Below are 13,836 nucleotides of genomic sequence, written 5' to 3'. Positions count from 1 at the left end.
CCGGAAGCGTCATTTTGACAATTTGTGGTTTTTGGATATCTTCTTTAGTTTCCGAGTAATTGACTAAAATGTTTTCGGTTATTTGGTACATATTGCGTTAGTATTGCTGTCGTACTAAACTAATCAAAATCTTTCAAATAGAGTTATCTGTTCTTTTTTAGTTTCCGACATATTCAGCTTTATCATGAGTTTCATTTTCTAGAACCGGGTCACTTTTCGTTTGCGTGTGTTCACTACAGGTGGATGAACAAATTGTTGGCGAAATTTTGTTCGGGCGAAACTCACGATTAGGCTGATTAGTAAAAAGTATGGTTAATTTATAAAAATTGTTATCACATTTTGGCGTATATCACTAAAACTGACTGCAAATTTTTTGACAAATGTCGTATACGACAAAATTTTATTAAACTCATAAATGGTTGACACTAAACTAAAAAAAATAAGATAATTTAAGAATTTCATGAACTAGTACATTGCATTCTCCGACACTTTGGAGAAAATCTGTAGTCGTGTTTCTGAGAAATTGCATTCCAAACTTCAATCGTGAGTTACCGAAAGTAACTTGTGACAATCTTTTATCCAGGGATATACATAAATTATAATTGTCATTATTTTCGCAGTTGGAGTATATGCCAGACGAGTAACAGGTATACACATACAAGGATACCTAAATTAGCGCGTTGAACTTGTATATTTATCTCTCTCCAACGCATTAATTCTATATACGTAGGTACCAACGCCTGACAAAGTTATGTCTAAATTTAATAATGGCTCTATGACAAAATATTGATGGAATGTATTCGTAGATTTTTATTTACTTTATTTCATACATTAGCATTGATGTTTTGTTTTTCATACATTATGGTGCATTTACATGGTATGAATCTGTTCATAAGCCGTATGAATTTTCCTATAAAAGAAGCACCAACTTTATGAAGAAATGAATGAAAGCGATATATATTTAACAATTTTGACTTGTATACTAGACAATATTTTTTTTGTAAACAACAAATAAAAAAATTTTATTTTGTGCTAGCTTCGAAACTAGAAGCTTATTTTTTTTTGTTAAATGTGCTTTAAAAAGGACCTACTGCCAATAAAGCTTTGTGGATTGCTATTTTTCCATATTTGTAATGCTTCCATTTAAACATCTTTGTGGAAAAACAGTTTTTTGTTCAGAATTGCTTGTTTACGAAACGTTCGGCATAAGTTGAAATCATAGGGATGCCGTTTTCTTCCGTTTCTCAGTGGATTTTATACTTGAAAAGGCACCAAAATATGTATGCAATACTTCTACATATCTTCGTTTAAAGCACAAATCCGCGCATCAAGGAAATGCAAAACCTCGTATGGGAGGCTGCCTAAATTTTAAAAACGGTTCTCTCTTTTAAACTTTATAATAATCTCTTCTCTCCTTATGTCTAAGTCGATATTTTATTATATCGCTATTTTATTATAAATGGCTAAGGGCTTGATGTCAGGAGCTTCCGATGACCAAATATCTTTTTTGGCACAAATTTCAGTTCCGAAGTTTAAACGACGAATATGTATATCGCTTGAACAATATGTTAGCGTTTGGCCTAGCTTCTCCTCCGATATGCGGCGTGCGTGATTTTGTCACACAAAGTAAAGGAAAGTTTTACGCCGACTCCGAACGGCAATTGTATTTTAATGAGAAGTTGTTTCCATGACAGAATACACTCGGAGGTTTACTATTACCAACAGAGGGGCAACCACTATTAGAAAAACTGGGCTTGAACTCAGGCTCTGCGTAATGCTCTACAGCAGCCGCCACTACTTTTACATATATTGCTGGTATATTCAAAATACTATCCCGAACTTCGGAGTGTATATATGTAATATAAAAAAGAATGAGAGGTACTATAAGAAAATGTACCCAAAATTCTGGAGCAAATGAAAAAATGCTCATTGAAAATAGTTCACATGTATAAATTAAAAGATATAACTTAATAGGTTACAGCGCTAAACAAAAGGAAAAGTTAGAAAAAATAGCAATGTGGTTTGAAGGAAACATGAAGCCATAAAATGCTTGTTTGTTTCGTTAATACTCTGAACTTTGTAAGATATGGCACTCTATTATTTGCAGTAGTTTGCAAATATTCACTAATGGTTCTAAAATCGCAAACATTTTCATGGGATATTTTTGTTTGATTTCGAATTGAAAATACATTACGATCATATTGTACCGAAATAAGTGCGGTATCTCTGCATTTTTGTAAAAGCCAGAAAGAAGCATAAACTGTATGAAAAAATGAAAGGGAAAGGTATACATGCATTCTATAATTTTGACTTATATGTATATTTGGCAAGTCTTTGTGTACACAACAAAAAATACAAATTTTCATTTCTTTGCCAGCTTGGAAAATATAGGCTTATTTTTACTTAAACGTGATATAAAGCTCATTAAAATGTTCTGTAATTTCTTGTTGTAAGTTTGTTATCATAGTTCTTCGTATTTTTATTGTCCACTAAACGTGAGTGGCTTCAATTTAAAAAGTTCTAGTACAAAGAATTTCTTTGTTTTGAATTTGTTTGTTTATTGTTTTTAATTTTTAAAATTCATACTTTTGACATGTATGTGAATGGCGGAGTTGCCGCTTTCCTCCTTTTCGGTGGGTTTTTATATTAAAAAGGCATCAAAATGGGAAAAACCCCCCTTGGTATCTCTGCATCTGTTAAACTTTTTATGGGAAGATGTATGAAAATTCAACTTGCTATAATTTCATATGCTTAACAGTATCACAACAGTATGTTTACAGTATCTCCCCATAACTTTTCATATGAAAAAATTTATTATATGCATCCCACTCGATATCATTGAATTCCTCATTAGAACATGTAGTCCCTCTATTTTAACGTATCAACAGTTCATATGGCTTCATACCATGTAAATGCGCCATTAGTATTGATGTTTTTTACTAAATACCAGGAATAAATATTTAATAAAAAACTATTTCATTTAAGCTTAACCAACTTTTAGTTGCTCGGAGCTAATTTGGAACGCTTCACGAAACATTTTCATAGACAGTAAGTGCAACCCTGGGTGCTTCATTAACGAGCTGAAAAACCAAACAAATAAAAAAATTCCATCTGAACCAATATTCCCAAAAATTATAAAGCAAAACAAAAACCATTTTTTCCAATTTATACACTGTTATTTTTATTATTGCAATACAATTTCGCAGCTCTTCAAACATTTTCCACATTATGCTTTTAGGGCTAGTAGTTTCCGACCCCATTTGCTCGTTTTTTTTTCAATTCTGAATTTAGGCTAGGCTTCATGGGAACTTACTGCGGGTGCAAACAGACCTCATTTTGTAAACTGAATTGTGATATTTAATTTTATCTTATAATGAAAAATGAATTTAATGTGCAATTTTTTAAGTTTACTAGATGTAAGACAACTTTTAATTTTCTTTATATATTGCATGCTTTAGTTTTAATTATGTTTAAGTTAAGTTGTAAAGGTGAAAATAGGCCTCCTGGGCAACGGAGCACATTAAAAAAAAAAATCGGTAACGCGCGTAAAAGCATACCTCACAAGTGGTGCAAGAACAAATATAAATGGAATAATTTTCGAAATTATGAAATGGTTATTGGTATTTTCAATCTCAAAGGGGGTGATTAATTTGAACGTTATTTAAGCTGCCTTTACACGGTCGATTTTTGTCGTTTAACCAAAATCTACCCGTGTAAATTGCAATTCAACCGTAAAATATAAGCGTTTTGGCTAGTCGATATCTTAAGTAAATTTTCCAGTCGACAGAAATCGACCCGTGAAAAGGCAACTTCAGGAATTTTTTAATTTTCTTTTTTTTTTTTTTGCTTGGGCGTCTTTTGAAGATGTGCCAAATTATATTGTCTACTTAAATACAAAACAACAATTTCTTTATGCCATCTTGTGCAGCAATTTGTTGATCTTATCCTCACGGCTACCGAAATCACCAACCTCAACGTAGTGATTAGCCTTCTTGCGCCAGCCTCGGGTTGATCTGTTAAGCTTGAATAGCAACAGGAAGTTGGGGGCTTTCTTGAAGTGAAGTGAATCAACGCACTGAATTTCGTGCGCTTCGCGAAATTTGCGTTCGATCACAAAGCAGAGATTGGGACACGCTTGACCATTCCACGTTTGTACATCAATTCACAAACTGATTTAAGATTTCGATAACCCCATATAGGGGGTTCGGCATACGTAGCATATTAATGGTTGCCTTGCTCAATTTGATGAACACACCGTTTTAATGTGGCGAAGACAGAACTGTAAAACTACGCACTTTTTGTGCAACTTTGTTGATACCGCGGATGCGGATCACAAAAGCCAATTTGGATTTTTTAGGCCCGTCGAATTGGCCGCATTTCTTTGCCACACAGCGCTACTCCATCTCACGGCGTCCATCACGGAGTTTTCTTGTTTGATATTTCTCAGCATGCACCAAGTTTTCACATTTACGGAGTGCAATCACAGCAGTGCGCTTTAGTTTACGTTTGATCAGGGTAGCAATTTGCTGACCTGCTCTTGCAGAACTGCAGCTTCGGCTCGGGGACAGGAGGCAGCTTCCTGGAAGGTTGTCTGCCCTTTGCTTGCGGTTTCTTACCGGCCCATGATGGCAGTCATCTTAACTTGTTACTTAGCACGTTGAAAAGGCGAAAAAAAGTTCGCCAAATGTTTGGAGCACATCGTAAATGAGCCACTCGATTTATAACGTTTCTATAAACAATTTAATTAAATACTTTTTATACATAGATATGCTGCAACCATGCACTTACTTTCCCAACTTCCATCCTGTTTATCGGCATAGTTTTCCAAATATGCCTGCTACTTCGTTACTAATTACTAAATTTTCCAACTGCGCCTTCTTTGTTGGCTCGACATATCCTAAAAAAAACAAATTTACATTAAACAATAGAAATCGCAAAAATTAGCAAATAAAATACTCGCTTTGTTTTGTTTTGTTGTCAAATTTCTGAGAAATGTGAATTCACCACGATGCGATACAGAAAGAACAAGGACCAGGGATGTAATTTTAAGTAAACCTATTATTCAGTGGCAAGGCGCAGAGCGTTCGGGGCAGCAATATTAATTTGTATCAAATATAACATTAAACGGTGGTTCTAATACATTTTTTGATATTATTAACCAGAGTACATACATTATATGATATTTCTTTCAAAATTAATGTACTATATGAACTTTTTTTTCAAATATTTCTTAAGTTTCTTTCATCAGTGCAGAAAAGCAACCATGCGTGTAAGAAATTGTGTGCTACCTAAAATTTCACCTCTGGAAACTTTATCCCCATAAAGGACTTCACCACAGTTTTTTTACTGGATATACTGAGCTTCTCAATGTGTAAGCATTCCGAAATCAAAGCGAGACAGTCTAGTACCATTTTTGTCAATGTATTGTGTACTTGAGTGCCGTTTTTGTATATGTGTTGTGTACATGTTTATTTATAAACATATGTGTTTCTTTTCTTTCGTACGTGTTTATTGATATATCTGTACTGTAGTGTTTTCGGACGGTACTAGCTCTTACTGCCAATATAGGAGTATTACATATATAGCCCTGTATGCAGCTCCCAAGAAAACGGTCAAGAAAAAATTGCCATTATTTCTTGTGTGTGTCCAAGGAATTTTGACATTTTTGATACTTCACAGCCTGTTGCCTCACTCTGTCCTCAAGAAATAATGGAACGGGCATATCTTTCTGTTGCAAACCTGGGTTGCCTTGTGCTTTTTTTCACAAAAAACTTTAGATACCCGTAGTAGAAAGCGTAGTATATTTCTTAAGAACTGCGTACTGCCTTGAGGAAATTTGACTCAAGAAAATTACTTAGCCATTTCTTGTACGTCATTTTATATGGAGTTTTTGCTTTTCTTGAGAACTGCATACAGGCCTTTAGGCTGAAAATCACGTTTATCTATCATAAACGAAGGACACAAGATCACGCAAGAACAAGATAATAAAATGATCGATCTTTGAGCGGGTTCTACGCCGTCATGTTTCGCTGGAAAACGAACGAAATGTAAACAAAGCAAAGAAAACACCGAAAACTAAAATCAACTAAAATTATTGTCAGCCATTTTGAACACACAATTTGGGTAAATTTATTCACTAAAATTCTCTAAAAGTTGTTGTCATGCTCAATTAACTCTTCTTTAATTAAAGAAAAGTGTAACATAGTGGTGCAGTTAATGTAAACAAATGCTCAGCTGACGAACCCGCTTCCACGCGGTCTTGCGTGATCTTGTATATTTGGTTCATAATTATCCATATATGAACGTTTGTTGGTCTGGGTATGGGTTAAGAAGTTTGGCCAGAGTACTTGTGATCGTTTTATATCTAATATCGATAACAACAATTAACTCACATATCTTATGTTTCAATACCACAATTCAATCATTGATTCATCTGTCAGTAAAACGTCAAAAGTCAAGGCTGTATTGGTTTTTTAACGTGTAGGCACGAGTGAGGTAAATTTCTATGCATTTTTTACGATAAAACTTTTTCATGGTAATCTAATGCGTTATTTGGTAATAAATTCTAATATAGCTTCAAGAAAATGTCTGGCCGCGAGGGTGGAAAGAAGAAACCACTGAAGGCACCGAAGAAAGAGTCGAAAGAAATGGATGACGACGAGGTAGCCTTCAAGCAAAAACAGAAAGAAGCGCAAAAGCAACTAGAACAAGCAAAACAGCGTGCTTCACAAAAAGGTCCATTGGTTGGCGGAGGTATCAAGAAATCGGGAAAGAAATGATATCGGCTGTTTATGTATTTATAAATCCGCATTTCCTTCAAATTCATGTCACGCGACCCTATTTATTTCTAGTGACAGAACTATGAAAAATTGCCGAATTAGTAGACTTTATTTAATAAATTTTTTGTAAATGAAAAACTAAGTAAACGTATTAATTTGTTGATTCAGCTGTTCATAATTCCTGCCATGTGTATTCAGCGTCGTAGTACGATTGTTCTGGGTTCGGAAAACTAGCTTGCGTTCCTGGGTGTTGCACGGAGTATGCAGCAACTCTGTTCGCAGCGCCTATTAGTTGATGCCAAGGCAAATCATTAAAACGGGCCATATTAAAAGCCAATGCTCCTATAAAAGCATCGCCAGCCCCCGTGGTATCCACGACCTTTTCCACTCTGACCGCTGGTACATGTATAAACGTATGCGGCTCTTCGCCTCTAACGTAAACTGCACCAAGTGCACCCAATGTGATAATCACATTGTTGGCACCCATTTGAAGCAGTTTCTTCATTGCAGTTTTAGCGTGCCTGGAACCGTTTAAATACATATTTAGTAAATAAAGAATTTACAACAAAGATATGTGGGTGAAAGCATTGTACAAAGTCAGGCATTGCTTATATGTACATGCATAGTATAGTATGTATGCATACTGCCTGCACCCTTTTAAGATACATAATTATGTAATTACTCTAAAGTGGATATTTGCTCACAACCCGTAGTTAAAGCTGCTTCAGTCTCATTTACACAAAAGATGGTAGCGCCTTTTATGAGGTCCGGGGGTGTTTGCGCCAACGCAGGAGCAGCATTTAATATGGAAATACCTTTGAAGGACCGTAAGGCTTCCAGGGTAGCATTTAAAGGCGTCTCAAACTGGCAAATTAACACCTAAGGATATGTTAAAATAAATATTTTGAACTTGACAATTTTTTTTTACTACTTTGGCAGTGTCAAACAGATTCTTTGCTCTTTTAACATCTTGCACACTTAGCAGATTGTTGGCTCCAACTACGATGACTATGTGATTTTCTCCACTATCGGCAACACTTATCTGTGCTATACCAGTTGTCTACAATGATCGAATGACAAAATTTTGGTAAGTAATATTATGTTACTTATTAACCTCTCCCTTGCACTGCTCCACATAGTCGACATTCACGTTCTCTGCCTGCAGTTGTTTTAAGTAATTAGCGCCCCATGCATCATCTCCCAACTATAGCAAACATACAATTTTAGGTAATGATAAATAAATGATATCAACTTTAGAATGATCACTCACTTTTGCTATCATGCCACATTTTGCTCCCTGTCGCGCTGCTGCAACACATTGATTTGCACCTTTGCCTCCGTAGCCCGTCACAAATTTATGGCCATGCAATGTCTCACCGGCTTTTGGAAGACGATCTGCGTAGCTGAAAGAATATATTATTAAAAATGTGCATATAAATAAAATAATCTTGTTGTATTTTACGCTACAAAATCTACGATCGCTGAACCAAATACAAGCACTTCCATTTTTTATATTTAAGAAATTTTGCGAAAGAAATTTGTTGAAAAAATGTATTTTTGTATAGTTCTGTTAGTTAGCTCCACTGGCTCTTGCACTCTATTACGGCTGGACTTTCAATACATCTATTTTTATTTGCATTATCTCCTAGCTTCCCTTTTTTTATTTGAATAAAAGTTTTGTTGCATAGGTATAATCGCGAATTGATAAAAAACACTTGTCGTAATCTTGCATCGTTGTTTACAAATTCATACCTAAAAACACATTCATATGTGTGCTCATGTGTGTATGTATATATAATATGTACATACATATGTATGTATACATATGTATTAATTACAATCAATTTTATTTATTTGCTAATGCTTATTGTAATTGTTTTTATTAACAAGTCATTTTTAAGCAAAAAAAACCAAACCGACTACAATTCTCATACAAACATTTAAGAGTACCGTTAATTTCTTTAAGATCCAATGTTCGGATCTAAACCAAATGTATGGGACCAGCCCTGAGGTACCACTTTTCCTTTAAACAAATAATTATAGAAATCGGTTAATGTGGTCCAAAGTTATACGGTAGCATACATTAAAAAAAATATTCCGAAGAATTGATAACCTCATTTTTTGAAGTCGGTTAAAAATAAATGTATTTATGTACATACATGCATACATATGTACATACATACATACATATATGGAAACGCATTCATTTCTTGTGATCACTAATATAAGCAAGATCAGTTAATAAAACAAGAAAGCCGCATTTAACACTAACAACCTTACGAGAAGTCTACATAGGTATACCCGTATTTTGATGACCGTTTAAATTGTTAATTGTATCATGTATGTATGTTTGTTTGAAAAAATTAAAATTAGGCGTTGATACTTATTAAAATCGAAAAACCTACAGTTCGTAAATAAAGAATTTCTTCAAAATCCTGGGTTTTAATAAATAGTTTAAATTCATCTAAATTATTGATGTAGTAGTTGTTTTTAAATTCTATTAGGCCTTTAGTGAGTAATCTACCGACCTTTATACGAAGCTGAATTTTGAAAGAAAATTAGTTAGCGTCTCTAAGCTAACGATATGAATGTATTTATATAAATACATGTATACCTAGTAATATTAATAAATTATTGTGTGCCGCATTTGTGTATAAAGGATGTGCATACACATCGGTGTTTCCATGAGAATGTAAACCGAAAATGCAAGTAACTGGGTTCAAACGACTTTATAACTTTAAATTTCATATTCATATGGCGAAAAAGGTTATGAAAACGCGAAATTGTGTAGAAAAGAACAAATAAAAAAATTAATTATATATCGTCGCGCGGTAAAAGATTGTCGTAAGCGCCATTTTGAGGATTTTTAGTTATAGATCTAGTTATATATTTTAAAATAAGATCTTTCGGTTGGTGTTATCAGTTTTTGGATATCTGCTTTAGTTTCCGAGATATTGACAATTTTTTTTTCGGGAATTAACTAATCAATATCTTTAAAAGGGCGTTATCCATTTTTGGATATATCCTTGGATTTCCGAGAGATTGACGAAAAAGTATTGTTAATTTAGTAAAATATGTTGACACTTCGCCGTATTTCAAACAAAGTGGTTGTCAAATTGTTGATAAATGTCGATACGACAAAATTTTACTAAAAAAAAACTTTATACACTCATTTACAATAAACAATAATGCCGAATTTTCACTATGCGTTTTAATGAGAAAAAATGCATTCCCACGACAGCCGGTTCTCCGTACCGGAATGACTCGGGTTTTACCCAACCAAGGGCTGTTGTTTCGGCGATCCAACCCCGGCTACATCTTCTTCGCATACTTCTGCTCAGGGGTAGCATTGAGTCAACCCCTGGACCAGAAACATATACCTGCTGCGTGTGCCAGAGACGATTACACCACAACTCCACATCCGTCAGATGCAACACGTGCAATGGGCGGAGCCACCTCCAAGTTTGCTCAGGCCTCACGACTCATAGGCAATGGACCACCGCGTACGTGGCCCCTTGCTGCGCCAATCGAGCTGCCTTCACGGCACAACAGAGTCCGCCTGAGCAACTCAACACAAACAATACAATAGAAATACCACTGACACAACAGACCACACAACCGATACAACTGCACCACCAGCCACACGCCACGGCCAACAACTCGTAGTTCCTCCGACAATCTGCACGGTGTGTCAGTCCAAGATATTCCTAAATGTGACATCAGTCAAGTGCAACACGTGACACTGGTCACTTTGGGGCATGCTCAAGACTGCGCGCCACGCGAGATTGGACGAGGGACTATGAGGGCCCATGCTGTGCTGCTCGGTCGCAATCCCCAACTGCAACGCCGCCCACTTACGCACAGGGCAAGAGCCTCAGCAGCAGCAAGCACAACATGTGGCGGCTCGGCAACACACGTCACTAAAACCTCACATTCCAATAAGTCTCCCTAGGCACACGAAGATTTTACAATTCAACTGTAACGGACTTCAGAGGAAGATCGAGGAGATAACAGTCTTCATGGGTCGGCACGGAATATTAATAGATGCGGCCCAAGAGACGAATCCGCACGGCGATTCAACATTGTTGAATTGCGCCGGATGCAACGTGCTCCGTCGAGATCGCGAGCAAGATAATGGTGGTGGCCTAGCGTTCATCACGCACTACACCGTGCAGTATCGTCTTATCGAAGCAGACATCGAACGCAGGGATACCAACCTAGAATGTCAGGGTATTGCTATCCGAACAGGCTATGTCGAGCTCGAAATATTTAACGTATATATACCCCCTGCCACCAGCTGCCCGGCAGGATATAACCCTGAAATAGGTGCGCTCCTCAGAGGTGAAAACCGTATGGTAGTTGGTGACTTCAATGCGCACCACGAACTTTGGCATTCAAGCCTGTCAAACGATCGTAGGGGAACACAATTGGCTGAGCAGATAGCCGATTAGACATTCTGCACAATAAACGACGACGCACCCACCAGAATTATGAGCAGCTGCTGCAGCTCGGCAGACCCAACAATAGTCAGCGCTGGTCTGATAAACAGCTTATAATGGCGACCTTGCTGACTTTAGCATCATCTAAATTGATAAACCAGCCGACTTTGCTTCCGCGGATCGCCGGACCTATGTCAACTTTTCTAAAGCTGATTGGAAAGGCTCCGCGAATGTTACTCGAAGCGCCTTCGCTGCACTACCCACACCCACTGACGTTCACCTAGGTGAGCGTAAATTCCGCAGGGTTGTAACTTCTGCTGCAACGCGCTTCATCCCAGCGGGATGCATCTCGGACCCCCGTCCGAATTTTCCTGCTGAAGCGGCTGTCCTAGCCGATGAGCGCGACAACCTTCGTCAGGCCGATATCGAAAATCCCCGTATCAGGGATCTCAACTCGGAGATTCGGCAACTTGTGAACGTATATAAGCGGAAGAAATGGGAAGAGCATCTGAAGACCTGCAACTTCGCCTGTGGTGTGAGTAGCTTTGGTCAACTGAAACTGGTTGAAATAGACTTTGGTGACCACGCTTCGTCGGACCCGGAGCGATTCGCGAGCTATTTTAGCCGGCAGCTCATTCTGCATCCTCCGGTGGATAAAGCCAAACGTCGAGCGACCAGAAGGCTGCACAAACTGCCAAAACCTAGTGCGCCTCTTGCTTTCACCAGCCGTGAGGTAAGGGTAGCCATCGGGAAGGCGAAAGCCTCCAAAGCCGTTGGACCCGACTGAATATGCATGCTGATTATAAAAAATTTGGGTCCTACGGGAGAGGCGTACCCAACGGAGGTCCTCAATTTTTGAATTGACACTCTCGTCATCCCAGACATCTGGAAGATGGGGAGAGTGGTCCCACTGCTCGAACCGGGGAAACCAGCCAACAAAGGAGAATCTTATCGTCCGATAACACGCCTTTCCCCGGTAGCAAAGACACCAGAGGCCTTGCTACTCCTGTATTTTACAAACCACCTGACCCCGGCGAAGCATCAGCATGGATTCCGTAAAGTGCACAGCACTTAACGCCATAAATACCCAGATAACTTGTGGCCTTAACCGAGACCGCCCCTGAGGGAGAACCATTCTTGTAGCGCTGGACCTGTCTAAGGCAATGGTTCGACAACGTCAGCTATTCAACACGACATAGAGGCCTCCTCTCGCACAGGGACACAAACGGTGGTCGGCGAATTATCTGAGTGGTCGTCACTCGTCAGTAACTTTTAGAGACAAATCTACAGGGTGATGTCCTTTCCCCATTACTGTTTAACTTTTACATTTCAAAGCTCCCTCAACCACTAGAGGGAGTCTCGATAGTCTCTTATGCTGACGATTGTTCGATCATGGCATCTGGGAATGGAATTGATGACTTATGCTCGAAAGTAAACGGTTCTCTCGCCGAGCTTTTTCGCTTCCTCACTGCACGGAGCCTAACCCTCTCCCCTACAAAATCCTCAGCCACACTTTTTACCACCTGGGCGAAGGAGGTCGGACTACAACTAGGAATTCAGCCGGCAGCCAGGACTAGCCGGCAGCACCTGACGCTAAGACAAAGAAAAGTTGCTGGCAACGTACAAGGCAATTGGCCGGCCGGTTTTGAACTACGCAGCGCCCGTGTGGTCACCGGGGACTAGTAGGACGCAGTGGATGAAGCTGCAGACTTGCCAGAACACGGCACTCAGGACAGGGACAGGATGCATTCTGATGTCGCCCTGTTAAGGAGCATAACAAAATGCTTTGCAAGCAGTTTCTGGTTGGGAGCCACAGACGTGGTCATCCCAACAGACAACTCCTTGCAGAAGAACTTTCGCCCAGGCACGTCAGAAGGCATCTCTACGAACTGACGGACGAAGTCCACAGGTTCATAAAAAAACCTCTGGACCCGACATCTTATCGCCATGCCTTGAACGGAATTCATAGAGAGGCAGTCTCGAGTTATGTAGACTCCCGACCTGTGAATGCCGTTCTGGGCATACAACCACCAGACGTGGACGAGACCGAACGTCGTCTGCCTCGTGAGACTCGGACCACAATAGCCCAACTGCGCTCTGGTTACTGCAGCAGGTTGAGCTCATACCTGAGCGTGACTAAACGAAGATGTTCTCAATGAATGCCCGGCATGCGGAGAGTCGCCCCATGGGTCACAGCACCTCTTCGTATGCCCTCTAACTCCCACCTCTCTAACGCCCCTGTCCATATGGACAGACCCCGTCGAGGCTGCACGTTAGTAGAGCTTGACGACAACGATTGAGGGACTAACCGATCTGGGCGGGGTTGTTGTAGCCGCTACAACAACAACAACACCATGAGAAAAAATGTATGTAATTTACAAAATGCCTTCTGGAAACATACGTGGCTATTTTTATGAACGTAATGGCATGGGTATTTTTTAATGCCCAACATTGTTATTAAAAATATTGTCATTTAAACACGAATTTCATAGCGAGATAAAAAATGTGCTGTTTCACGCTCAGCTAGTTTAATTCTCCGATCATTTCCTGTAAGGGTATGTCGTACCGCTAAGGGTATTCAGGCGTTAATGCGAAATGCATTGCACCGGTGGAAAATG

At 38.9% G+C, this 13,836-nt stretch overlaps 2 protein-coding genes across 2 annotated transcripts; one reads left to right on the top strand and one right to left on the bottom strand.

Annotated features, from left to right (window-relative positions):
• The first annotated feature begins 6,574 nt into the window (after window positions 1-6,574).
• LOC118733691 (translation machinery-associated protein 7 homolog) lies at window positions 6,575-6,921 on the top strand. The gene has a single exon (XM_036463203.1). The coding sequence runs from the start codon at window positions 6,585-6,587 to the stop codon at window positions 6,777-6,779; it is 195 nt and encodes a 64-aa protein (XP_036319096.1). The 5' UTR covers window positions 6,575-6,584; the 3' UTR covers window positions 6,780-6,921.
• LOC118733689 (ribokinase-like) lies at window positions 6,795-8,493 on the bottom strand. The gene is made up of 6 exons (XM_036463201.1): window positions 8,242-8,493; window positions 8,050-8,182; window positions 7,894-7,983; window positions 7,711-7,839; window positions 7,462-7,658; window positions 6,795-7,300 (listed from the first exon to the last, which is right to left on the bottom strand). The coding sequence occupies exons 1-6, from the start codon at window positions 8,283-8,285 to the stop codon at window positions 6,952-6,954; spliced, it is 942 nt and encodes a 313-aa protein (XP_036319094.1). The 5' UTR covers window positions 8,286-8,493; the 3' UTR covers window positions 6,795-6,951.
• Between the last annotated feature and the right edge of the window lie 5,343 nt (window positions 8,494-13,836).

This window comes from Rhagoletis pomonella, unplaced genomic scaffold (assembly GCF_013731165.1).
Source record: "Rhagoletis pomonella isolate Grant_MI unplaced genomic scaffold, Rhpom_1.0 Rhpom_scaffold_00002, whole genome shotgun sequence".
Classification (NCBI taxonomy): Eukaryota; Metazoa; Arthropoda; class Insecta; order Diptera; family Tephritidae; genus Rhagoletis; species Rhagoletis pomonella.
This window is presented reverse-complemented; position numbering and strand designations above follow the sequence as displayed.

Excerpts from the sequence above, each read along its gene's own strand:
- LOC118733689 (XM_036463201.1), bottom strand. The coding sequence starts at position 8,285 with ATGGAAGTGCTTGTATTTGGTTCAGCGATCGTAGATTTTGTAGC. Across the intron at positions 7,659-7,710 it reads ATCTGTTTGACACTGCCAAA|GTGTTAATTTGCCAGTTTGA; the intron begins GTAGTAAAAAAA and ends ACATATCCTTAG. Across the intron at positions 7,301-7,461 it reads GAGCAAATATCCACTTTAGA|GCACGCTAAAACTGCAATGA; the intron begins GTAATTACATAA and ends AAACGGTTCCAG.
- LOC118733691 (XM_036463203.1), top strand. The coding sequence starts at position 6,585 with ATGTCTGGCCGCGAGGGTGGAAAGAAGAAACCACTGAAGGCACCGAAG.